The 25,641-nt window shown below is 33.1% G+C and overlaps 1 protein-coding gene across 1 annotated transcript; it reads left to right on the top strand.

Moving 5' to 3' along the window:
- The first annotated feature begins 17,362 nt into the window (after positions 1–17,362).
- LOC130968688 (protein NUCLEAR FUSION DEFECTIVE 4-like) lies at positions 17,363–20,961 on the top strand. Its single transcript, XM_057894087.1, has 3 exons — positions 17,363–18,060; positions 18,651–19,552; positions 19,959–20,961. The coding sequence occupies exons 1-3, from the start codon at positions 17,737–17,739 to the stop codon at positions 20,446–20,448; spliced, it is 1,716 nt and encodes a 571-aa protein (XP_057750070.1). The 5' UTR covers positions 17,363–17,736; the 3' UTR covers positions 20,449–20,961.
- Positions 20,962–25,641: the final 4,680 nt, after the last annotated feature.

Consider the following 25,641-nt stretch of genomic DNA (forward strand, 5'->3'; position numbering starts at 1 on the left):
TTGCCTTATGAACATGAAATCACTCAACAAACACATCAAGGCATCAAATGGAATTAAAGTGAATTAAAATCACCAATTTTAGGGCCTAAAAAGTATGTTTTCATATTTAAGCACAAATCAAGGGAGAATTGCAAAACCATGCTATTTAATTGAATAAATGTGAGAAAAGGTGATAAAATCCCCCAAAATAAGCACAAGATAAACCACAAAATCGGGGTTTATCAGAAGGCAAATGTAGTGGCAGATGCGTTAAGTCGGAAGTCGTTGTATGCGGCTTGGATGATGCTTCAAGAAGACAAGTTGCTCAAGGGATTCGAGAGTCTGAAAATTGGTGCTCGAGAAGTATCTGAAACTCTGTGCTTGAGCTGATTAGAAATCTCAAGTGACTTTAAGTCCGAACTCCTAAAGGCCCATGAGAATGATGAAGCGCTATGGAAGTTGTTACCAGCTATTGAGCAAGGGAAACAGTGGAGAGTGTTGGAGGATAAGGATGGGTTATGGAGATTCAAGGGTAGGATCATTGTGCCGGATGTTGGTACTTTGAGTCAAGATATCTTAAAGGAGGCACACAAAAGCGGATTCTCCATTCACCCGGGAAGTACTAAGATGTACCATGATCTAAATGCGATGTTTTGGTAGCCGTGTATGAAGAATGATGTGGCGGAATATGTCTCAAAGTGCTTGACTTGTCAAAAGATGAAGATTGAACATCAAAGACCTTCCGGGATGTTGCAATCTTTAGAGGTTCTGCAATGGAAGTGAAAAAGTATTGCAATGGACTTTGTGTCGGGATTGCCAAGAACTAGGGCTGGTTTTGGTGCTATCTGGGTGATTGTGGACCGACTGACGAAGTCATCTCACTTTTTACCCATTCGGATGACTTACACCCTTGAGGAGCTAGCACGTTTATGCATAAAGAAAATTGTGAGACTTCATGGTGTACCTGCTACTATGTTCTCTAATAGAGATCTCCGTTTCACTTCAAGGTTCTAGGGTGCATTTTAGAAAGCTTTCAGGACCCGAGTAAGCTTGAATACAGCTTACCATCCTCAAACAGATGGTCAATCTGAGAGGACGATCCAGACACTAGAGGATATGTTGAGAGGTTGTGTTTTGGACCAACCGGCGAGTTGGGATCAGTATATGCCGTTAGTAGAGTTTGCATACAATAATAGTTACCATGCGAGAATTGGAATGGCTCCGTATGAGGTTTTGTATGGAAAGAAATGTCAATTTCCGCTATGTTGGTATGAAGCTGGAGAGAAAGGCTTGTTGGGGCCGGAAATGATAGCTGAGACCACTGAACAAGTCAAAAAAATTCGAGATAGAATGCTTGCGATGTAGAGTCGTCAGAAGAGTTATGCCAATCAGAGGCGAAAGCCCTTGGAATTTGAGGAAGGAGACCATGTTTTCCTTAAGGTTACTCCAACTGTAGGAGTAGGAAGGGCAATCAAAGCAAAGAAGTTGAATCCTCGATATATTGGTCCATTTCAGATCTTGGAAAGGATTGGACCAATGGCGTATTGGATGGCTCTACCACCTCATCTTTCGAACCTGCACGACGTGTTTCACGTGTCACAGCTTCGGAAGTATACTCCTGATGCTAGCCATGTGTTAGAACCTGAATCGGTTCAGTTAAGAGAAAATTTGACGCTTCCGGTAGCTTCGGTCAGAAGTGATGATACTAGTATCAAACGATTGCGTGCAAAAGAGGTTTCATTAGTCAAAGTGGCATGGAGTCGAGGCGGTGTTGAGGAACACACTTGGGAACTTGAGTCAGAGATGCGAACAGATTATCTGCACTTATTCTCAGGTAATTGAATTTGAATTTTATGGGCAAAATTCCCTATTAGGTGGGAAGAATGTAAAACCCGGTTAATTAATGGCTAATTAACCCATAAAAGAGAATTTATTCTAGAAAGCAAAAAATGTGATTTTTATGGCAAAATATGATAGAGGAGATTGAGACGAGAATTTCGATACCAATTTTGTGGAATTCGGACCAAGATTGGACCAAACGGGATAAACTGGGCCAACCAGATCCATATTGGGCCCTTGGCCCAACTAAACTAAACCTAATACACTCATTTCAGCACTCTCTCTCCTCACATAACACTCTTACACACTGAAAATGGTGGCCAAAGGGGGAAGAACACTCTCTCAAGTTATTTCCCTCATTTGATCTTCAAACCACCATAACTTTTGATCTAGAGCTCCAATTGCCGCACCTTTGCGGCCACGCATTCACCGCGAAGAGCTCTACAAAACCCAGACAATCAATCTTGAGGTAAGCCACAGTTTGCTCTTCGAAATTCCAGCTTTGATTTCAAATTTTTTTTTTGTGAAATGTTGAGATTTGTGAGCTCCTTGTGTTATAGGACCACATTAACTTGAGGGAAAGGCTTGTTCTTGTGTCCTTGAACCTTGGGTAAGCTAAGATATCTCAAACCCTAGTGAGAATGTTGAATTTGTGGTTTTGGGTATTGAGCTCTTCTGGTTTGGTATGATATTGTGGCTTAGGCATTTTATATATGTGTATTGGAGCTTGATTGGTGATTTTGGAAAGCTTGAAAGAGGGTTTTGTTTGCAAAAATCTATTCTTGGAGGTGTTGAGACCTTGAGAGCTTGACGAAAAGTGGTTTGGAAGTGCTTCGGTTGAGCTTGGGAAATCAGCTAAGGTATGGTCTCGGTTTCTCATATCTAATATATAATGTGGTGGGAAATACTTAGGCTAGAGGCCCTAAGATAGGCATTAAATTGTTGATGTTGTTGAATGGTTGAGATATATGATGTGGTCATATATGTGATTATGATTTTTGATGCCTTGAAGGTATGATGTATGAGAAATATGCATGTTGTGATATATGCTTGATAATTGATTTAGGTTGAATTGTGGGTGAAACCATGTTGATGGTGAGTATGATATTGGTTATGTGCAACGATGGTTAATTGGAAATGGTGTTGTTGAAAATTGGCATCAGGAAGAGTATATGACATGTAAATGTGTTTGAGTTTGAGCCACTTGGGTGAAGTGGGTTAAAAATGATGGGAAGGTATTTTTGTGAATTGTGGTAGAGTGTTAATGTGTGGGTTGACGAGGCTTGATGTTGTTTTTGGTGTATTTTGATTGATTTCAAAAAGGGATGAAATTGGCATGATTATGATTGATTTTGGAAAGGGTTGGAAATTGCTTGTTTTGAAAATGGCACTTTGGGTGTGTGTAGTTCAAAGATTAAATTTTATTACCAAGTAATCTCATTCCTAGGTATTATATTCCTAGGAATAAGATTACTTGGAATATATGATTTTCATATTTGGTTGTAAAATTTAATACACTGGAATATTATGTAATAATCCTAGGAATGACTAAATTTTTGTTTGGTTGAGTTTAAATATCTTGGTCATATTATGTAATATGTCAAAATTACCCTTAATCATTCAAATTAAAATATTAATGACTAAAAGTTAAATATTTTTTAAGTTTACTAAAATACCTCTAATAATAAATATTTTTAGTTAAAATTATTATTGATTCTAATTTTTTTTAAATTTACTAAAATACCCCTAATAACAAATATGTTTAGTTAAATTATTATTGACTCTAAATTTTTTACTAAAATATCCGTAATAACAAATATTTTTAGTTAAAATTATTATTGATTCTAATTTTTTATAAATTTACTAAAATACCCCTAATAACGAATATGTTTAGTTAAATTATTATTAACTCTAAATTTTTTACTAAAATACCCCTAATAACAAATATATTTAGTTAAATTATTATTGACTCTAAAATTTTTTAAATTTACTAAAATACCCCTAATAATTAACAAATATCTTTAGTTAAAATTATTATTGATTCTAAATTTTTTTAAATTTACTAAAATACCCCTAATATCAAATATCTTTAATTAAAATTATTATTGATTCTAATTTTTTTTAAATTTACTAAAATATCCCTAATAACAAATATCTTTAGTTAAATTATTTTTGGATATGAAAAGAGAAAGCTACAGGGTGCAAGGTCATGATCACACTTATGTAATGTTATAATTAATTAAGATTACGAAACTGAGAGGGGCCAAGACACAATCCTTTCTTTGGATGGTATTATTATTATTATTATTATTATTATTATTATTATTATTATTATTATTATTATTATTATTATTATTATTATTTACTCTCACAGTTACACTTGAATGATTACTAGTCCTTGATAAGAGGTTATATAATTATTATTTGTTTCTAATATGTTAGCTTGTAACTACTACTTTTTCAGTCTTTCTCTGGAGCAATTCATGCTCCTCCACATCCTGCTCTGTCCTATGAATAAGCTATGAGAATACAAAGCAAAGGGACTGGCGTGTTTACTCTACGGTCTTTATGAATCCTTATGCCACAAGAATCAAACCCAAAATTTCATAATGCAGACCCAAAAACAATAACAATTCTAAGTCACAGCATATGACTGAAAACAGAATCAACAAAGAAAAAATAAACACAACTCTATCTTATAATCTCAGCATTCAACCTTTGATTCAATCCATCATAGCCTTTGGGCATTTGTTCGTTCCCATCGTAAATAGTAAAAACTAGTCATAAAATTAGTAATAACGAGTTTTATCCAAATTTTCACAGAAATATTTTTTAGTGGATTGAAAACCAGATCGAAAATTCAAGATAGACAGATAAATTTCTCTCAATCCATTTTTATATTTGTAGTGTGAATTTTATAATTATTTTTTCTATTTTCTATCGACAACAGGACAGTGGCACTCAACATCAATGAGAATGCTGTTCAGCTATGCACTTCTTGTGTTCTGTACTTTGATAATAATCAAATATACATGTGTTATCGGCTATCTTTCCCTCAAGAAATAACTTTAAGCTACACCTATTAATCCTTAACTACATTGAGATAATAGAACATAAATCTAATTTTGAGACATGCTCTTGAACAACGTATCAAGTGTAAATCTTAGCAATTTTGTTAATTTTAAGTTAGAAATTGGAGATACACACCTAGTAAAACAAGGAAGCTACAATCTCTCGATAAATAATACAATAGTTGTGGTTTTTAGCCAACCTGAAAATTGACAGGCTCCTATGGCTCAGACTTAACAAGCTCCTCGACAGAATTTCGGTAATTAGCAATCAAGTCTATGTAACAAGAAGAAAAATAAATACGTGTTTAGCATCAAAATTTAAAGCTGCTTTGATTTCTTCCAAATGTTACAGAGCATCTTCACAGATATGTATGCAGTTCTCAGTTGTCACACCCCACAAGAAACATATGATTAGTAAAACTAGGTTAGAGTTATCTTTTTTTAGCTCTCAGTGACATAATTGCAAATATCTGGCAGAGTAAAAGAATTGCAAGCAATTTTGGTTCTTGAAAAACAATAAAAAATAGCAAACACATGACTAGGTGATGTGCTCCAAAACTCAATCACCAATTCACCATCTAACCTTCATTTTCTCCCCTTAAATTTCAAACACCAAAACTTAAAAGCACTCACTATGGAAAACAACTTTTCAACTTGTGACCTTATGCAAACTTAACAACGATGTTAACTACCTCAGATCAGTGTCATCATCAAAACATCAGAAATTTGGTGTCAAAAACATCGTAATCATCAACTTACATACCTTATTCGGAGGGTAGCCCCTGTTTTCAGCATTAATAGCAACCAATTTGCTCTTATTTAGTATCCCCTGCAACCAATAGAAGAAAGTGAAAGAGGGCAAGAGAGAGAGAGAGAGAGAGAAAGAGAGATAGAGAGAGATCGAAAGTGAAAGAGAGACAGAGGGATAGAGAAAGAACCGTATGCGAAGCACTAGAGAAACGGTGGCAAAGCTTCCTCGTCGACGGCGAACTCGACGCCAAGCAAGAGAGTGACGGAGGAGAGAGACCAAATGCAAACACGCGACGCAGAGGATCCGGCTAGAGGCGCGGCAGCGACGACGGCAAGCATACAATCGCGGTGAACTGATGTGAGCTGCGATGATGGAACACGAACGTAAACGAATGATTGAAGTGAATTTCCTTCTAGAATAAGGTGACGGGTGGTTGTGGAAACTCAAATCGGCGGCGAGACGGTGCTGACGCCGGTGGAGCTTCCATGAATTTGGGGAAGAAGCTTGGCTAGGTTTTAGTTTCGATGGGGGAAGGGCTCTGCTAGGGTTTTGGTTTCTAATCAAATGAGGAGTAAAAATCTGAAAAGAAGGGTTGGAGTGAAATTAACAAGGGTATTTTGGTCTTTTCACTTTATTATACACATTCCATTCCCATTGGAATTAAAGATAACCAGGGGGGAGATGGGAATGAAATGGGTTGGATTTTGATTCCAGGGAATAAAATATACCCAGGAATAATTTTTTAAATCTTGAACCAAACATGGGAATAAGATATTCCCATCTCAAAATTCCTGGGAATATACTTGTATTTCCTCCAACCACACACACTCTTTATGGTTTTGTATGAAAATATGGTTGTTGGGCATAATTTGACGGGACATAACTTGCACTCCGGATCCCCGTTTTGTGCCAAACTTGTTTAGAAGTGAAACTAGATCTAGAATGTTCATGCCGTTCGAAGAACTAGCAAAAAATGTTTTGAAATGAAGAAGTTATGTCTGTTGGAAGATTGTGGGTTTAATCTGTGGATCCTGCAGCCTTTAACTTAGAAAAATTTTTCGCAGAATAATCCCCCATGCGTAGGCGTGCTTGACGTGTACGTGTCATTTTTCAAGAAGGCATCATCCACGCATGCGCGTCGATGTGCTATACCCAATGCCCAGCCATTCTTCCCGAGAGTTGTGCCAATTTTATGCGTGGGGACAAACGCACCCACGCGTACGCGTGGCTGACGTGTACGCGTCAATTGGCTGTTTTTCAATCCACGCGTCCGTGTGGACGACGCATACGCATCGATGAACTCTAAGGTCATCCACACGTGCGCGTGGAGGATGCGTACGTGTGGCCCTGTTTTCATCCTAAAGTTGATTTTTGAGTTTTAAAAGCCAAATTTCATACTTATAAGCCTCCGATATCACCACTTATGTCTTAAATCATTATGATATGCCTAGTAATGAGGAAAGGAGCTAGGGGATGTGGTAACTTACAAGTGAAGCAAGAGGAAAAATGAATGATCAATGAGGATCAAGATGATTATATGAGATGCGGAGGATGGCGGTGGAAGTGTTGTATGTGCCATGAGCCGATGGGCTAAATTGTTTATGAATTGGCTGGTTTTGGATTGAACAACAAGCAGGATGGCTGAGTTTATTGCCGTGTTACGGCGGAGCCATGATTATGGCTAAGTATAAATGCATATATGCTATTGAATGAAATGTGAATGTTGCACTTCCACTATCTGAGATACAAAGTTTCCTTGGGTGGAAGCAGTGGCTAGCCACCACGTGCTCTAGGTGGAGACTCGATACTCTACTGACCCTATGTCGTAAGGGTGGCTGGACACTGTGAAAGTTCTGGATGAGCTCGCCCCCGTGAATATACACCAGTGAGGGTGTTGGATATGGATCATGATTACGATCACGATTTTGTTGAGTATAACTCGAGTTTGGGATGCACGACAGAGGGACAGTCCAATGGTTAGCTACCAGGACTTGTCGGGTTGGCTATATAATCGACAGATGATATCATCAGCTATTAGGGACAGGCCTTCATCATATGCATACTATGTGAATTGTTTAAGATTGCCTATTTGACTGCATATTACTTGCTATTTCTCTAAATGCCATATCTGTTCCTACTTGTATATCTCTTGTCTGAAATAATTGTGTTTGCCATATTATACTCCTGCTGGTGATTGGGGAGTCTGAAGGATTTAGAAAGGGAAGTATTGGTTAGTCTAAAAAATCCTTAATCAGCTGCCATTTATGTTTTAGCTTGTTTATAAGCTTTGATTTTATTTGGAGGAAGTGCTAGGATTGCCTTCGACTTTCCTCTAATATTACATGTCATATATGTGGGGACTTTACCATGCTGGGAACCTCTGATTCTCACCCATGCGGATTTTGTGGTTTTCAGATGCAGGACGTGAGGCTTTTCGCTGACGCATGCTGGAGACTTCCGGATTAGCGAAGATCCTTTATCTCGGGACTCTGTTTTGGTTTACATGTTTTGTTTAGATACTTTTACCTCCATTAAGTAATACAAAATGTGATGACTCCTCTTAGAGGGGATTTTGGAGAATAGGTTTCTGTGTTTATGTCCCTTTGGGTTTTCATTGGGGTTTCCTATTTTATTTACATGTATATATTGTTATGCTCGGACCGGTTATCTTCGCAACCGGATTTTGAGTTTTGATATTTTTGTTTTTGACACTCTTGTGTATATATATAATGTCGCGTTGGTTTATCCTTGTTCGTTATGTCATCGATCAGAGTGTTGCGCTTTTGAGTTATGATTTTTGTTCTACCCCTTTTTCTTCAAAGGCTCCTAGTTATAATCATTATTCACACTACTATATGTACTAAATTTTTATTTTTAGATGTCGTAGTACCTTGCCATCTCTAAATTATGACTTATGCATAAGACTCTGTGGTAGGGTGTTACATGCTGGACGGAGCAAGTGAAGGAGTGAGGAAGGAGCTCAATACCGAGAGGCAAAGAAAGGAAAAAGAGTACTAAGTGAGTGTTGAGCTTAGATTATGGTTACCCTTTTTTTTAATTAATAAACGAGTCGGTGTCATTTTTTTCAAAACATGAAAATTAGTCGAATTTTGATTCAATTCGATTGACTGGCTAATTTTTTACTAGTTCAACAGTCTAATTACGATTTTTAAAATAAACAATTATATCTTTTGACCAAATAGCTTTTTTTGCCAGTTTCTGATTTCGACCGATTAGTTCAAACTGATTTTTAAAATCTTAATATATAATAAGTCATGCTCATGTGCCTTTGATGGCATATCTATAATATCTATTATATATTAATAAAATGATATTTCTTCAATTAATAGCGTAACTGGTGTGACATATATAACAATATATAAAATTAATACAAAGAGTTGACCGTGATTTTGGTGTCCAATTCTTTTGGATTATATTTACCTTCTAACAATCATTTCATAAAGCAAATTATAAGGATAAAATAGTCATAAATTTTATTTTAAAAAATCTAATAACCTCCTACTAAAATAAAAACAGTTTTGTTACTCCTATAATCATAATAACATATCTTCTAACAAAAAAAATACAGACTATCTGTAAATTGCTAATAAATCAAAAAATAGACTAATGTGATCATTAATGTCTTCATATTCTTCACCATCCTCATATATTGTTTAATTCTATATTAGTTTTAATTTATATCCTTTATTTTATCAATGTCTTCACATTTTTCACCATCTTCATATTTTGTTTAATTTTATGTTAGTTTTAGTTTATATCTTTTTATTTTTGGTACCTTGTCCTCTCACCAGTAGTTTGTTCTCACTCTAATTATTCTATTAAATTTTTTTTTGTAATTTCTTTAAAAAATCTATCATTTTTGTTCTTCATGCACCTTTCTGTATTTCTCTTACCTGTTGTCGCCTTCTTCTTTCTTTAACACCCTTAATTGTAGCACCTCTGTTGTCTTCCATTGCCTTCACACACTACAGTTGCAAATTTCATTCAATTTTAGAGTAGTTACTACTTTTATGTATAACTTTCACTTACATTTTTTCTTCTCTTTAGTTCACTTATCTAATTTATATTTTCAGCCATTCCTTTATCTTTTAATTAATTTCCAACTTTTCACGTAAAAAATAGTATTATATCTTTTTCTTTTATCAATTTGATGTAGAAAGAAATAGTTTCTTTTTATCTTATCAACAATTTGATATATAAAGAAAACGTTTTTTTTATGTGATATGTATTCTTATCTTTGTTTACATATCTTTATCTATCAATGATGAATGAAGAAGTTTCATAAATATTTTATTAACTTATTTTTTTTCTTTAAATTAATTCGCAATAATATATTTTTTAATTTTTTAAATTATTGGTTATGTAGAGTATTATATTTAAAATTTGAGTACATAAATATTTACTCTGAAATTAAATTAAATTATTAATTTTGTCTGCTACAATATCATTTTTTTTACATAGGCTAAGTTACTAGATTGAGATATATAAAAAATACAAGAAAATTTACACCTATTAAGAGTTCGTTAAAAATATTAATAGGTTAATTTCCTAAACTATCTAAACTATTAATTATGCAGAGTATTGAATTTTGACATTTGATTATATAGAGCACTAGATTTGACATTTATTAATTTTTGAAATTATATTGCAAAAAAATAATTAATTTAATATTATTTATTTGTCAAATGATTGGTATATAAAAAATGCAAAAAATCTGTACCTACCAATGGTAGACGTAAAAATCTCCAAGAATATTTTGTTAATTCATTTTAAATATATTTTTTATTTTTTTTTGTTAGTTCTTATCTTAAATTGACATATAACACAATACATGTAGGAAGATAAAAACCTTGTTAATTGATTTTGTTAATTTTTTTATTTTTAATTTCTTTTATATTGGATAATATTATTTTTTTTATTAATCATTAAATTGACATATAACATTTAAATGTTACAAAATAAGAATTATGTTATATATTTTTTTATTATTTCAACCTTCATAATTATTTTTTCTCTTTATTTTTCTATGTCTTGGCCATGTTAGTTTTAATTTATTGTTTTTCTTTTATATATATATATATATATATATATATATATTCTATTTTAAAGTCCATTTTATTTTATCAGGTTTTCTAATTTATTTTAATATTTTTTTTTACTTTAAAAAGTTTAGGGTCTAAAGATCTTCCATTTAAATAATTCTAACTATATGATTAAGAAGTAGTTAAAGAGAATAGGTTTAAATTTTGGTAATTTATTGAGTCTAATTGAATAAACTTATTGAATTATAATAAACAGAATCGTTAATTCAACATTTATTAATGCATAACTACTCGAAAAAAAATATTGCATAAATAATAGAAATAAGTTGATAATATATAAGTTAATTTTGACAAAAAAAAAAACGCAACAAAAGGAAGATATAGATTTTTATCTTTTTATATTTGGTACAAAGATAATAGATAATATAATAATTGGTACATGTTCTCATATATAAGAATGGGTGATGTTACGTAAATAAAAAATAATTACAATATAGAAATGTCATATAAAAATTTCCATTCTCTTGATAAGTAAGTGACATACACTTCTTTATCACTTATCTTCCTTATACCTGCTATTTTGCTGCATGTTTGGAGTCATTAATGTTCTTTTCAAAATCAATTTCAGTTTCTCCCAAATCAAATCTCTAACATCTCTCAATCACATTATTATCCATTAAAATGTAATAATTCTCTACAAAAATTATGAAAATTAAATTAAAAAATTTTAACAACTTCTACTATACAACTTATATTTTACATATAGACTATTAAGAAATAAAACATAAAATATAAACAAAAATTAAAAAATAAATTTTTAAAAATAATTATTAACTCGTTATATTAAAATCAATAAATAAGCATACATATGAATATTAAATAAAAATATTAAAATAATTAAAATCATGACCTATTAGTGCATATATGAGATAATTTGAAAAATACAATAAGACGTATAGTTTAAAATTTGATAATATTAATTATAAAAATTTATTAATTATAGACATCATATAGGTATGAAATTATGAATATTATGAGTACAAATTATGGATATTATTAACATGAAATAATAGATGTTATGTGTATGAATCTATGGATGTTATGACTAAATTTATCAATTGAATAAATTAATTTAAGAATTTAATATTTTTTAAATTCAATTATGATAAAATTTAAAAACATCTATGTTAATTTTATAGTTACTTATGCAATAACTAGAAAATGATATGTGTATGGATGTAATATCTAATAAATATAAATTTAATTTATAGATGTTAGTTGTATGTAATTATGGATGTTATGTATATAAACGTATGAATGTTATGTGTATGAACTTAGTTAGTAGAATATATAATTATAAATACACATAAAAACACATAAAAAAATTAAAACAGTTTTTATCATACCTCATCAAAGCTAGTGTAGTTTTTCATATTCTCGAAAATTGATTGACTGGCAATAACCTCGTCGGATGAGTCCATCTGTTCAAATTCTTCAACACTTTTAGGGGTGGCAACACTACCCGAACCCGCTGGTACCCACCCCGTCCCTACCCATTCGGGACGGGTAATTACCCGCACCCGCACGGGGGCGGGTTTTAGCGGGGCGGGGCGGGGCGGAGTCGGGTTTAGGTTAAACCCGCCCTTACCCGCCCCGGTATATATAATAGATATATAAATATATATTTTTAATATATAAATATATATTTTGTTGAGCGGGGCGGGGTTGGGTAGAGCAAAAAATCGCCCCTACCTGCCCCGTTGCCACCCCTAAACACTTTCTACCATAGGTACCGTATTAAGGTCGAATTCAAATGCCATACTATTTGTAATGATAAAGATGATTTCTTATAAAATTCCTTGACCTATTCTAATTGTTCTTGCAATGGTATTAGAGTTGTGAATTTTAAATGAAAATAATTGAATTAACGGAAACAAAATTATATTAGAGCAACAGATTTTGTATCTCTCCATTGAATGATGATAAATGACTTAACAAAAATAGAAAATTAATTACAATAAAAAATGATAATGATGATAATAATAATAAAATAAAAAATGTATATAATAATAATCAATTACAATTATTGAATTTATATGATATTATCGTATTTCTATTAGGCGAAAGAATAAAGCAAGAATCAATTATAATGATAAATCATAACCGTTATTAATTATTATTAATAATCTTTATATGAACATACCAGAGGAACTATATATGCTATTACGTGTGTCACAATTAATGTCATATAATCATTTTTATTTTATTCTTAAATATAAAAATAAAATTATAAAAGAAAATATTAAGTAAGTATTGATTACAAGAATGACTAATAGTAAGGGATATGATATTATAATTAATATTATTAATAAGTGGAGTTGATAATAATATGATAAGTGGAATGATAAGTAGAATAATAAGAGAGTGGGTTAAAAAATAAAACTGTTATTAAATAATGTAAATGAAGTATATTATATAAAACTGTCCCAAAGTACTATATTAAACTGCGACTTAAATTTATAATTATTGGTTAAAAAGCTTATAATTATATACTATTTTTCATTATTTTGGTTGAAAATAATATATTTTGATATTATTTTTTAGGATTACTAACATCAAATTTTGATAATTTTGACAAAAATTTTAAATGTTTTATATCTTAATAATTCTTTTAGCAAAACTTTAACAACTCATAACAGTTAATAGAATAGATGGTTATAAATTAAAGTGATAGACAAGATTAAAAGTTGCAATAATGATAATAATCAAGGTTCTGAAAATCGGATCGAACTGGTCGGTTCGACCGGTTTAACCGTGACCGGTGATACAAGCGGTCCGATCCTCTTCTAGAAACCGCCTGAAAAAGAATCGCTAAAAAGTCGGTGAACCGGCCGAAAACCGGCCGGTTGGGCCGGACCGATGACCAGCCGGTTCCTTTGAACGACGCCGTTTTTTTAATTGTTTTAAAAAAAATTAAAAAAATGAAAACCTACCCGACCCATTCGTCAAGCACCCCCACCTCCATTCATTCATCTCAGTCTCACAGTGAACCAACTCTGAAGTTCCTCTCCATCGTCGCCCAGTAGCCCTCCATCGTCTTCATCTTCTCAACACCAGTACCCTCTCATCGTCTTCATCGTCACCTGGTCCTCAACACCAGTAGCCCTCCATCGAACCCAGGTGAGTGACGTGTCGTCTTCATCTTCTCTGAACTTCCTCTGCTCATCTTCTTCGTTCTTCGCCTCTTCGGTCTTCTTCGGTCTTCAATTTCTGTTTGTTGGTTAGTATAAGAAAAAAAATAATCTTAAAATTAAATTAATTCCTCAGTTGATACAGAGACATGAAGACGTTCTTAGTTTGCACTTTTTGTTCAATTTATTGCTGTTTTCAGGGATTTCAGGTTGAATTTCTTGAGGTTGGTGGAAATGGAAGCTCTGACATTTTTGTCAAGCTGAATATGCAACCTTCTGAACCAAATTGTGGGAGACATTAATGGGCAAGTGGGGCTGCACCAAATTGTGGCTTTCAGTTAAGGGGGCTATGCCATTGGATGAAGGGTTGGCAATTAGGTTCAATACATCTAATGTGATCAAGTGGAAGGAAGCAAAACTGCAAAACAGAACCAGGGGTTGCAAAATACAAAAATAAATTGAAGTTAACTGGTATACATTTAGTTTGATCAATGCTGATTTACTAATTACTGATTTACTGATTTGGAATTTGTGATTACTGATTAGTGAAAACTTCAGAGTTATTGCTACTTAAAAATAATTGTTCTATTTATACACCCTTCCTCTATCAATAATTGACCACAAAATTATAAGGTTCTATTTCTATAGTTCTTGACTACTAATTTGAGAGCTATGATCTTAGCCTAAACAACAATGCAGGTTTTTGGATGATTAATTGTGTTGTCTTGATTAGAATATGCACTACTAAACATTTCTTTTATATATACACTCTACTCTTACTCTGTTATTTCAATAAAAATTTCTGAATGTAGTATTCATAAATTGCTTCTGTATAATAGTCACTTTACATGCTGATTTACACCTCCGCTTCATGATGCAACTTCTTCACCTGCATCTTACTTTATTGTGATATTAGAATTTTAGACCACTAATGTTCAACGATGTTATATAGGAAAACACAACTTCGGGCATTTCATTCAACATGTGAGTGATACAATTACTGTTTGCTAGGCAACAGGAGCAATTAAAGTCTATGCAAAGAACTCTTGAAGACGAAGAGAATGGAGTCGTCAGTGGAGCCTCAGGCAGAGAAAAACAGCTTGCTGAGGAACATAGTAACAATGATGTTAAGACTTAAGACAGGAATGGATACTACTGTGCAGAAGCATGATGACGGAGATCAAATTCAAGCTTCAAGCAATGAAGCAAGTGTCATTGAGAAACATGACCCTGATAAAAAATGTGAAGAACACAGAAATACGCAAGAGGTGGATCAAGTTCAAACTTCAGCCAATGAAGCAAGTGTCACTGAGAAGCATCCTTCTGATATTACAAGTGAAGAATGCCGAAATGCACATGAAACAGATCAAGTTCAAACTTCAACCAACAAAGATAATGTCACTGAGAAGCATCACTCTGATATTAGAAATGAAGAATCCCAAAAGACATATGACTTTAGCTGCTGTTGTTAACTTGTTATGCACTTATACTTCTGTTTTGTTATGGAATTATGACACTGAGTGTTTTGAATTTTGAATGTGATTTGTGATTTGTAATTATATTAGTGATTTTGTTATGCTGCTATTTTGAATTAATTTAGGGGTGATTATTTGTCATGCTACTGTTTTGAATTAATTTAGGAGTGATTAATGATTATTTCTAGTTGTATTGTTGTTGTTTGCACCATTGCTCTTTTCACTATTTAACTTTGTATTTTGGTAAGATCATATGGATTTGGTTGACATTTCATATAATGTTTTAAATTTAGAAGATATTTAAGATTTATATTAGACTATAATTATATTTTATGATGTTTATATAATTTATTTATTATTTTATTCTGAAACGGTTCTTTTGGTTGAACCATCGGTTGAACCGGTTGGACTAATGAACCAATAAACCAGTAGTTTGAACGGTTTGATGACCGGTCCGATTTTCCGAACCTTGATAATAATTAATAACGATTAGGTGAAGAGAAGATGGAAGGAGAAGAAAAAAAAACGAAAAATGAGAACAAGGTAATATAATAGTGGCGATGAGACAATAGCAGATATGTGTATAGAGAATAATATATAGTAAGAGAAAGAATAGTGTTGATATAATGAGGGGACATAAGAAAATATAAATTAATAATTTTAAAAAATAATAAAATTAAGTTTAATTTAAAAGATTAAATATAAAATTAAAAAAATATTTTTTATCAATTGAAATTATGTATAAAGATACAGAATGTTTTGAATATAAATTTTAATATCTGCTTCAAATTAAGTACTATTAAAAATAAATAAATAAACTTAATAACGTTTATAAATAGTTGATTGTAAATAATATTTTTAAATATTTATTTTGATTTTGTTACACATAAATACAATAACAACATAATAAATTTGTTTAATATCTTATTTTTTTAAATTTATAAATTTTATACATTTTAAAAGTTAAATAACTTATAAAATTTTTATTTTGATTTTTAATTTTTTTATTCTTAATGTTTGAATTATTTTATGAAATTTATAATTTTAAAAATAAAATTATAAAAATTAATCTCTTAAAAATAATAAAAAAAGCGACTGATAGTGCCTGTTGAGCCACTAATACATATAATAAGAGTACAGTACTCACAAATATATGTAGTGAGTACTAAACAATATAAATAAAAGATTATTTTTTTAACTTATCCTCAATTGTTTTAAATTTAACAAATAATAAAATAATTTATTTTTAATAAAAGATTCACCGAAAACTTTTTTTATTTAAAAGTTACTATTTTTTATTACTTATCCAAATTATATTATTTTAACTAAATAAATTTTATCCTTATAATTAACTCAAATATTAGAATATTATTTTTATCTTTACAATTTTTTGTTTTACCTAAATTCATTTTTATATGTTTTTAAATTTAATTTCATAAATTTGTATGAATATCAAAATATTTTAAAAAAATAATATTATAAATTAATAAATTTATTTAAAAAAATACATTTATTTAAGATAGGAAAGAGAGAGATGAGGAGAGAAAAATAGAAGCACTTCTGATACTAAAGGGAAAGATTATAGTTTGATTTTTTATTTTTAGGAGAAGAGAAAAAACGATTTTGCTAAAATAAGGAGTATAAACTTTGAATTAAAACGCTAAAAAATTATTGTTATGTCAAAATGTCAAATTTTAGCCACCATAACAATATTTTTTGTTTCTTGTTAAATACAAAACACGCTAATTTATTTTTATCATGATTTAATGTTTATAGTTAAAATTTGGTGGCTAAACCCATTTTTTGGCACTGCTTCTTGCAAAATGCAATAAAATAAAACCCATCGTTCTAATTTTCATCCCATGCCTCATCTCGAGACATTACCTCAGAAACATTTCCATATATAAATTGTTCACGACCCCAAACATTTTTGGTTGGTAATTTACCTAATTCATGTACAAATTAAGAGTGACCTTTTGTGTTTTTTGTTGATCAATGATTTGTGACAGCAACACGTTAGAAGCATCTGGAATTCTGGATGACGCATCAGCGAAGTGAATCCCAAATAGCAAACGACAATCGTCGAGAGAACACGATTCACACGCTGCCCACACCATACCACACCAGACACCACCATATCGCCTTAAGTCTGCCAACAATTTCAATATAACTCATTAATAATTAATAATGAATAATTAAAATCTCATCTCATAATAAACTATTCACTGATTGATTTATTACACACCTACCAACATAAAGCCTCAATCTTAGGCACTAGCTCTGCTCAACTCTTTCTTACAACTTGCAAAACAAGACAAGGCAGTGCACAACCAGAATCAACCACTGAGCAAGCTTTTATCAAAGAAAATGTTGACGCTGAAGGGAGGAACAAGGCCGCCATGGGTAAGCCTAGGAGCCTCTGTGTGGGTCCAAATAGCCTCCGGGAACACGTTCACGTTCCCTCTCTACTCCCACTCGCTGAAATCGGTTCTTGGATTCAACCAGCGTCAGCTCACATTGCTCGGTGTGGCCAACGACATCGGCGAGAATGTCGGCTTGCTCCCTGGCCTCGCCTGCAACAAGTTCCCGCCTTGGGCCATCCTCCTCGTTGGTTCTCTCGCCTCCTTCCTCGGTTACGGACTCATCTGGCTCGCCCTTAGTCAAACCCTTAAATCCCTCCCTTACTTGCTGGTAACCGCTTCCTAACTAACTTTTCCTCTAGAATCTTGTATTTCTACAATCATTTTCATTTTCTTTTGAGGTGTGATCCGGGTTTTGCTTCTGTAGTGGTTGTATTTTGCTTGTTTATTGAAAATCTGTTCATCATCATGCCCTTATTATTATTATTATTATTGAAAGCTCAAAAACCCTTGGATTGTAGAAATGAAATTTGAAATTTTTTTCTCTTTTTGCCTTCGCTTATGTTTAATGAGCTTGTTATGTTTCCTCTTTCACTACATTTCTAAACTAGTCTTAAAACTATCTTAAGGTACCCTGCTCTTTCACCATAAATTAATATTTCATGGAACAAATAAATGGAATATATGAATAAGATTCAACGGTTTGAAGGAGAATCAAGTAGACTTGATTTCAACAAGATCAATATAATTTGTATTCCCAACAACCACATGAACACAAATTGGTTTTTCTTTGTTTCATTCTTAAACATTTTCCTTGTGGATGTGGATTAGTGAATGGTTACATGTTGCATTTTACATCTAGTATGCTTTGATTGGATCTGAGATGGACTAATTATCATATACACATGTATCATGTCGTAGCTATGGTCTGCCCTCGTTATTGCTGCCAACAGCAGTGCATGGTTAACCACATCCGTGCTTGTAACCAACATGAGAAACTTCCCAGTTAGCAGAGGCAAGGTTTCTGGAATTCTGAAAGGCTACGGAGGGCTTAGTGCTGCAGTTTTTACTGAAATTTACAGCATAGTGCTTCATAATTCTTCCTCGCACTTCGTGTTGTTCCTTGCCATTGGTATTCTTGTTGTGTGCTGCACTATGATGTTTCTTGTTAGGCCTTGTACCCCGGCTTCTGTTGAAGATGCGACAGACAATTGGCATTTTCTATTTATCCAGTGTTCTAGTGTGGTCTTGGGTTTATATCTTCTCGCAACTACAATTTTCGGTAACATTCTTCCATTTAGTGGTACACTTTCTTATATTCTGGTGGCCGTGATGGTTCTTCTTCTGATGGCTCCACTTGCAATCCCTTTAAAGATGACGATATGTCCAAGGAGAGAATCTGATTCAGACTCACCTGATCGGCAAGTTGGATCCTCCGACTCTATCACTGGAAATGATGGAAAAACAGAACCACTGCTAGCATCTTCATCTGCTGGAACCCTTGGAAGTTTTTATGATCAAGATGATTCATCTGAGGTGGCCATGCTTCTTGCTTTGGGTGAGGGAGCTGTAAAGCAGAAGAAGAGAAAGCCTAAACGTGGGGAAGATTTTAAGTTTACTGAGGCTGTAATAAAGGCTGATTTCTGGCTACTATTTTTCGTGTTCTTTGTTGGTGTTGGCACTGGGGTTACTGTTCTGAATAATCTGGCCCAAATAGGTATTGCACAAGGTGAGGAAGATACCACAACCTTATTGTCAATTTTCAGCTTTTGTAATTTCGTTGGACGGCTTGGTGGGGGAGTTGTTTCAGAACATTTTGTCAGGTCAGTGAATCTATTTATGTTAAAACCAATAGTTCAGGATTATTTATTTGTTTATTTATTATTTTAGCTCATGTATTACAATCTGAAGATATCAGTCATGGTGACTGGAACTGATTGAAGCTGGTGAAAACTACCCCTATTGAGATAATTTGAACAGACGAATAAATGAATAAACATTTCGTATTTAACTGGACTATGTTAGAACATATTTGGAATAAATGAATAATCAGTGAATCTGGCCTGTTAATGGATTGTAAAAAGCCAACACAATTGTTTAGACTGTCTCGGAATTGAATGTTATTAGTGAATTTATGCACTGAAGAACTATCATCTTTCTCTGCATCTAATTCATCCAATAAATTATAATATCTGAGAATGATTAGATTCTGTCTCTGCCAATTTCCAGGACAAAAACAATCCCAAGGACAGCCTGGCTGACATTCACACAGATAATTATGCTCATTGTATACCTTCTGTTTGCCTATGCTGTCAACGGAACCCTTTATCCTGCCGTTGCCCTTCTTGGTGTCTGCTATGGTGTGCAAGTTTCTGTGATGATCCCCACAGTTTCCGAGCTTTTTGGTTTGAAGCACTTTGGTGTATTGGGTAATGTCATGTCACTAGGAAATCCACTCGGAGCATTCCTTTTCTCAGCCCTTCTTGCAGGGTATGTATATGATACCGAAACGGCAAGGCAGGAAGCTCTAGGCCTCATTGCTTCCGGTGCCTCATGTTTGGGTCCAAATTGCTTCCAGTTGACCTTTTTCGTTCTTTCGGGTGTATGTGCCGCTGGCATCATCTTGAGCATTATTCTGACTTGGAGAATCAAGCCGGTTTACCAAATGCTTTATGCTGGTGGTTCTTTCAGGCTGCCTCAAACTTCGTCAAGTCACTGATAAGTAGTAAGGTTTCCTGCAATGAATAAAGCATAGCTTTTCCCTTAGTCTTATTTTTATACCTGTTGCACTGGCGGCTGGTGTTCCCCATTAGTGCAGATCGTTCAATGCATACATTGTTGAGAAAGTGATGAATCAGTAACGTATTTAGAAAATCTACATCGTTCAAACATTTCTCATCTTCAGGGGACAGGGGACTCCAAATTTTGGCACTTACATAGGCAAGTGTATAATAAAGTCCAGTGTTTTTTGTATTTTATATGTACAATGCTTACTATGGCAAGTGTGTTAGGCTCAAGAGACGATACTAGCCATTGAGAAGTGAGATTAAGGTATATGACATGATATGGCCTAATTTTTATGCAATTATTAAGCTCTATATGTATGTCTTTTATCAAGTATAATGTAGCTTGATATATGAATATTCTACTAAGTTGAATCTATGCTTTATGTACTTTATGGTGAGGTATGTTCATACACTGCTTTGAATTTTAAGCTCAGGTTATTTCTCAATTGTGGGGCATGTTCATGCACTAGTTTGGATTTTATGTTCCTGCACTTTTTAGGCAGCTAGACATGAATATCTGGATGATCACATATTATATGTTTTTCATCCATTTGTCCTCTTTCTCTTTCCCTCTCTTTTCTTTTTACTACATAAGAGATGCATGCACCTTGATAAAGAAGAGGATAATATAGCCTTGCGTGACGGATGGGATGAGGTTATAATCTCTGCCCCACGCCAAAATCTTGTTCCAACTCTCCTATTAATCTTTGAAATGTGCAATTTGGTTTATATTAATCCTATACAAAAGCTTTCCAAGTTTTAGTTGTATAATAATAATGATTGTACAGTTGTTCATCTAGCTTTATTGGTTGGTTTATTATTATTTTATAATTGGTTGGTTTATTATTATTTTATAACTTGAACTTTTTCTACTCTATTATACGGTCTCGGACTACAAATTAAATCAGAATACCGCATAACAAAATCCAACTAGGCACTGCACTGGAAATGAAAAAAGATGACCAAGGTTCAGAAAATCGAAATCTGTCGTGGAATCGTTTTCGCTATTGGTTCATTGATTTAGTGTGTATTTTGATTAAAGTTTATCGACCGAAATATGTATAAAATTGATTTTGTAAAATTAATTTTGATTAAAAATGAGTTAGTATTAACGTGGTTTATGTGTAACAATTTTTATATAAAAATAGATTGTAAAAATGTAAATGTTGGTTTAGATTATATTACTCAAAATTATTTTTCGAAGAAAAAACTTAAAAAAGACATGAATTTAAATAATAATTTTATATTAACTTGTCATTTTGTTTTAGATATTTAGACGACTCTTGTTAATCAATTTTATAATAAAAAATAATATTTATTTATTAAATTAAAAATAACATATAAAAATTTGACAAAATATACTTTATATAAAAAACAGAAATATATGAATAATGTATCAAATATACTTTATTAAATTATATTACTCATAATTTTTGTACTATTTTCAGTATTTTTTTATTTAGTATTATTTTAAATTATAAATTTTTATTATTTATGATTCTATTATTAGTTATAATTAGTTTTTTATTTATTGAGATTAATAATTCATATTATAACAAAATTACACTAATAAATATATTATAAACTTCACATAAAGTGAGTTTAGGATATGAAATCACTTGTTCAGAGGAGAAAAAGTAACCAAATACAAAGAAATTGTCCAAACAACTTAAACACACTTTGTTTCTTTTCAACGCTAAACCAAATACAACCTTAATAGTTCGGCCAGTTTAACTGTAATAACCAAACTATAATAAAATAACATATAGAATTATAAATAAATACATAAATATAAGGGATAAATATTATTTTGATACCTAACGTTAAGGGTCAGAATCGAAACCATCCCCAACGTAGTTTTTTATTTAGAATCGTTCTTAACGTTTTTTTTCGTATTAAAATCGTCCTTTTAACTTTTTATGGACAAAAATACCCTCCACCACCACTAGCACCTTTACCACCACTACCACCACCTCCCTTATTAACATCAAATACAGATTCAAGAACACCAACAATAACACATTATTCAAATTCAGAAATAACAACATCAAATTCAACAACAAAAGCAACATAAAACAATAATGAAATAAAAAAACAGAAAGAGGCAAAATCTCAAGTAGACATAAAAACAGAAAAAGCAAATGCAGAAGTAGAAGGAGAAGCAAAAGCTCAAACAGAAGCTCAAGCAGCAGAGGCCGAAGCTAGATGCAGAAGCCGAAACAAAAAGCAGAAGCAGAAGCAAGAAGCAAGATCAGAAGCAGAAATAGGAAGGTGCAGCAGCGAGATAGGGAGGCGGCGAGGTGCAGCAACAAGGAGCAGCGGCTGTAGTGGCTTGCGTTTCCTCTCTCCCTCGCGATTCCCAACAGCGACGGCGACGACAGCTCTAAGCTTTGCCGGCGTCGTTCCCCCTCCCCCCTTCCCCTTCCCCTTCCCCTTCCTCCCGCATCCTTTCCCTTTTCCTTTCTCCCCTCCCCCTCGTGTTCTTTTCTTTGTTTTTTTTTTATTTTATATTTTTTATTAGGATAGGAATAATTTAGTAATAAAATTAAAAATTTTATTAAAAAGGAGGATTTTAATACGAAAAAATATTAAGGACGATTCTAAATAAAAAATTACGTTGAGGACGGTTTCGATTCTGATCCTAAACGTTAGGGACCAAAATAATACTTATCCCTAAATATAATTATATTTTGATATAAAACATAAAATACACAAATTAAGAATATGATATCAATTAATGTCTTATAATCTCATCTATCAAATAACAATTAACAAGAAATATCCAAATTTCAAATATCAAAGGCTAATGTTAAGGTTGGTTATCAATTACTAATATCCAATTAATGACTAAAAATTAATTTAAGAACTTACTATCTTGTGTTCCAATGTCATATGTTAAAAATTACAAATTGAAAATTTTTTAATTAAAAATGTAAAAAAACTTAAAATTTTAATATACATGTTTTGTATTTTGTTGAAAAAAATTTAAAATATTCTATACATGACTTCGCTGGTATGGGTTAAGAGGACAAGCAGGGATCTGTCGGCCTTAGTGTTGATGGATCTAAGAGGTATAATTGAGGGTTAGGAATGTGTAACGTCTCTGAAAGATCCCTTGGTTCCCTTTATATAGTTTGAGGTTGTTATCTTTTCTTATCTTGTTGGCTAAGATAAGGGAAGTGTTTGAATTTAAATGTTGGTTAGCGGTTTATGGTTATTGGGTCAGTTTGGGCCGTGGCGGTCGCCCAGGTCTGAGTGACCGGGTTGTAGCTGCTTCGACGGGAGATCCAGGGATCAAGTCCGAAACAGTTGCCATCAAAGCGAGAGAGTGTGCTTGCTCAATCTTATCGCTGGAAGAGTTCGTTTTGCTGTGTGGTCGCTGAGGCTGGTAAGGAGGGTTCAAATTTTCCTGGCCGAGGTCGGGAGCCTGTGGAGGGCTTAGGAGTCCCGCCACCTGGAGGTTTGCATATCTGGAGGGGGTGTGGCGTCGGTTGTGGTTTTCTTAGGCGTCATAATGACACCTAAATAAGGACAGAGAGGTTCTCTTTTATTTTCTATTTTGCCTTTTATCATTTTGCATTTTTATTTGAAAGGTTTGGGGCCTTTGACGTCGGGATTTTTGCTAGTAAAGAATTTTATAAAGTCGCGTTGTAAGTATAGATTCTGAACTAACAGAAATCCCTTCGTACAAATGTTTTGGTTGTCACAAGTAACAAACCCCTAAATAAATTGATAATCGAAGTATTTAAACCTCGGGTCGTCTTCTCAAGGAATTGCAGGGAAGTGTATTCTTATTATTGGTTATGAGTTTTGTAAATTGGGGGTTTTGAGAATGAGGAACAAGTATGATAAATGACAAATAAAATAAATAAATGACTGTAAAATAAACTCTTGGTAAGGTATGAGAAATTGGAAGTCCTATCCTAGTTATCCTTATCAATGATGATGAAAATTGAATCTTAATTCCACTTAGTTAACCTCTGCTAGTGCGAAGGAAGGTCAAGTGGTTAATTAGTTTGATCTTCAAATCCTAATTAATTCTTAGAAAAAGATTGGGATTATAGAAGTTCAAGCTAATAAGCAAAGATAGCGATTATTGATCACGTTGAGTTTGATAACTCAAGAGTTACTGATTTTTTAACCAAAGCCAGGAATGTAGAAAGCTAAATTAGAATCATAAATATTTGGAATACCTCAAATAACTTCATTCAAAGCAGTCAAATCTAACATGAAAAATATTCATAAGCCAATTGGACAACATAAATCAAACATAAATAAAAGCATTAAAGTATCTCAAAGTAGAAGAGAGGTCAAAATAAAGGAATATTGAACCTGATATGAAGAGTTGAATTAAATCCTTAATTTCTAAAAAATCCTAATTTCTAAATCCTAAGAGAGAGGAGAGAACCTCTCTCACTAAAACTACATCTAAACTATCAAAAGTAACTAATTGGCTCACCCTCCTCTCCTTTCGGATGCATTCCCCCACTTCATAACCTCTGGTCTGTGCTTTCTGGACTTAGATTTGGGCCAAAAAGGGCTTCAGAAATCGCTGGGATCGCTTTCTATAATTTCTGGTGCGTGGCCTCTGTCACGCGGTCGCGTCATGTGGAATTTTCCTTGTCACGCGGTCGCTTCAGTCATGCGTCCGTGTCATATGCGTTTCGCTTGTGGCGCGCGATCACGTCAATCATGCAATCGCGTCACTGCCATTTCGCGCTGGCATGCGGCCGCGTCGCCCATGTGATCGCGTCGCTGCCAGTTTCTTCAAAAACTCCGTTTTATGCTTTCCTTCCATTTTCGCATGTTCCCTTTTCATCCTTTAAGTCATTCCTGCCTTAGAAGATCTGAAATTACTCAACACACGAATCACGCATCGAATGGCAATAAAAGATAATTAAAATTAATACTTTTAAAGCCTAGAAAACATGTTTTTCACATACATATCTTAATAAGGAAAGGAAGGTAAAACCATGCAATTTCACATGCATAAGTGGGTGAAGGATTGAATAAAACACTTAAATTTAGCACAAATTATATCATAAAATATGGGTTTATGAACCTCCCCACACTTAAACAATAGCATGTCCTCATGCTAAATTCAAGATAAAGAGTAACGTAAAGTG

The sequence above is a fragment of the Arachis stenosperma genome, chromosome 3 (genome assembly GCF_014773155.1).
Source record: "Arachis stenosperma cultivar V10309 chromosome 3, arast.V10309.gnm1.PFL2, whole genome shotgun sequence".
NCBI classification, from domain to species: domain Eukaryota; kingdom Viridiplantae; phylum Streptophyta; class Magnoliopsida; order Fabales; family Fabaceae; genus Arachis; species Arachis stenosperma.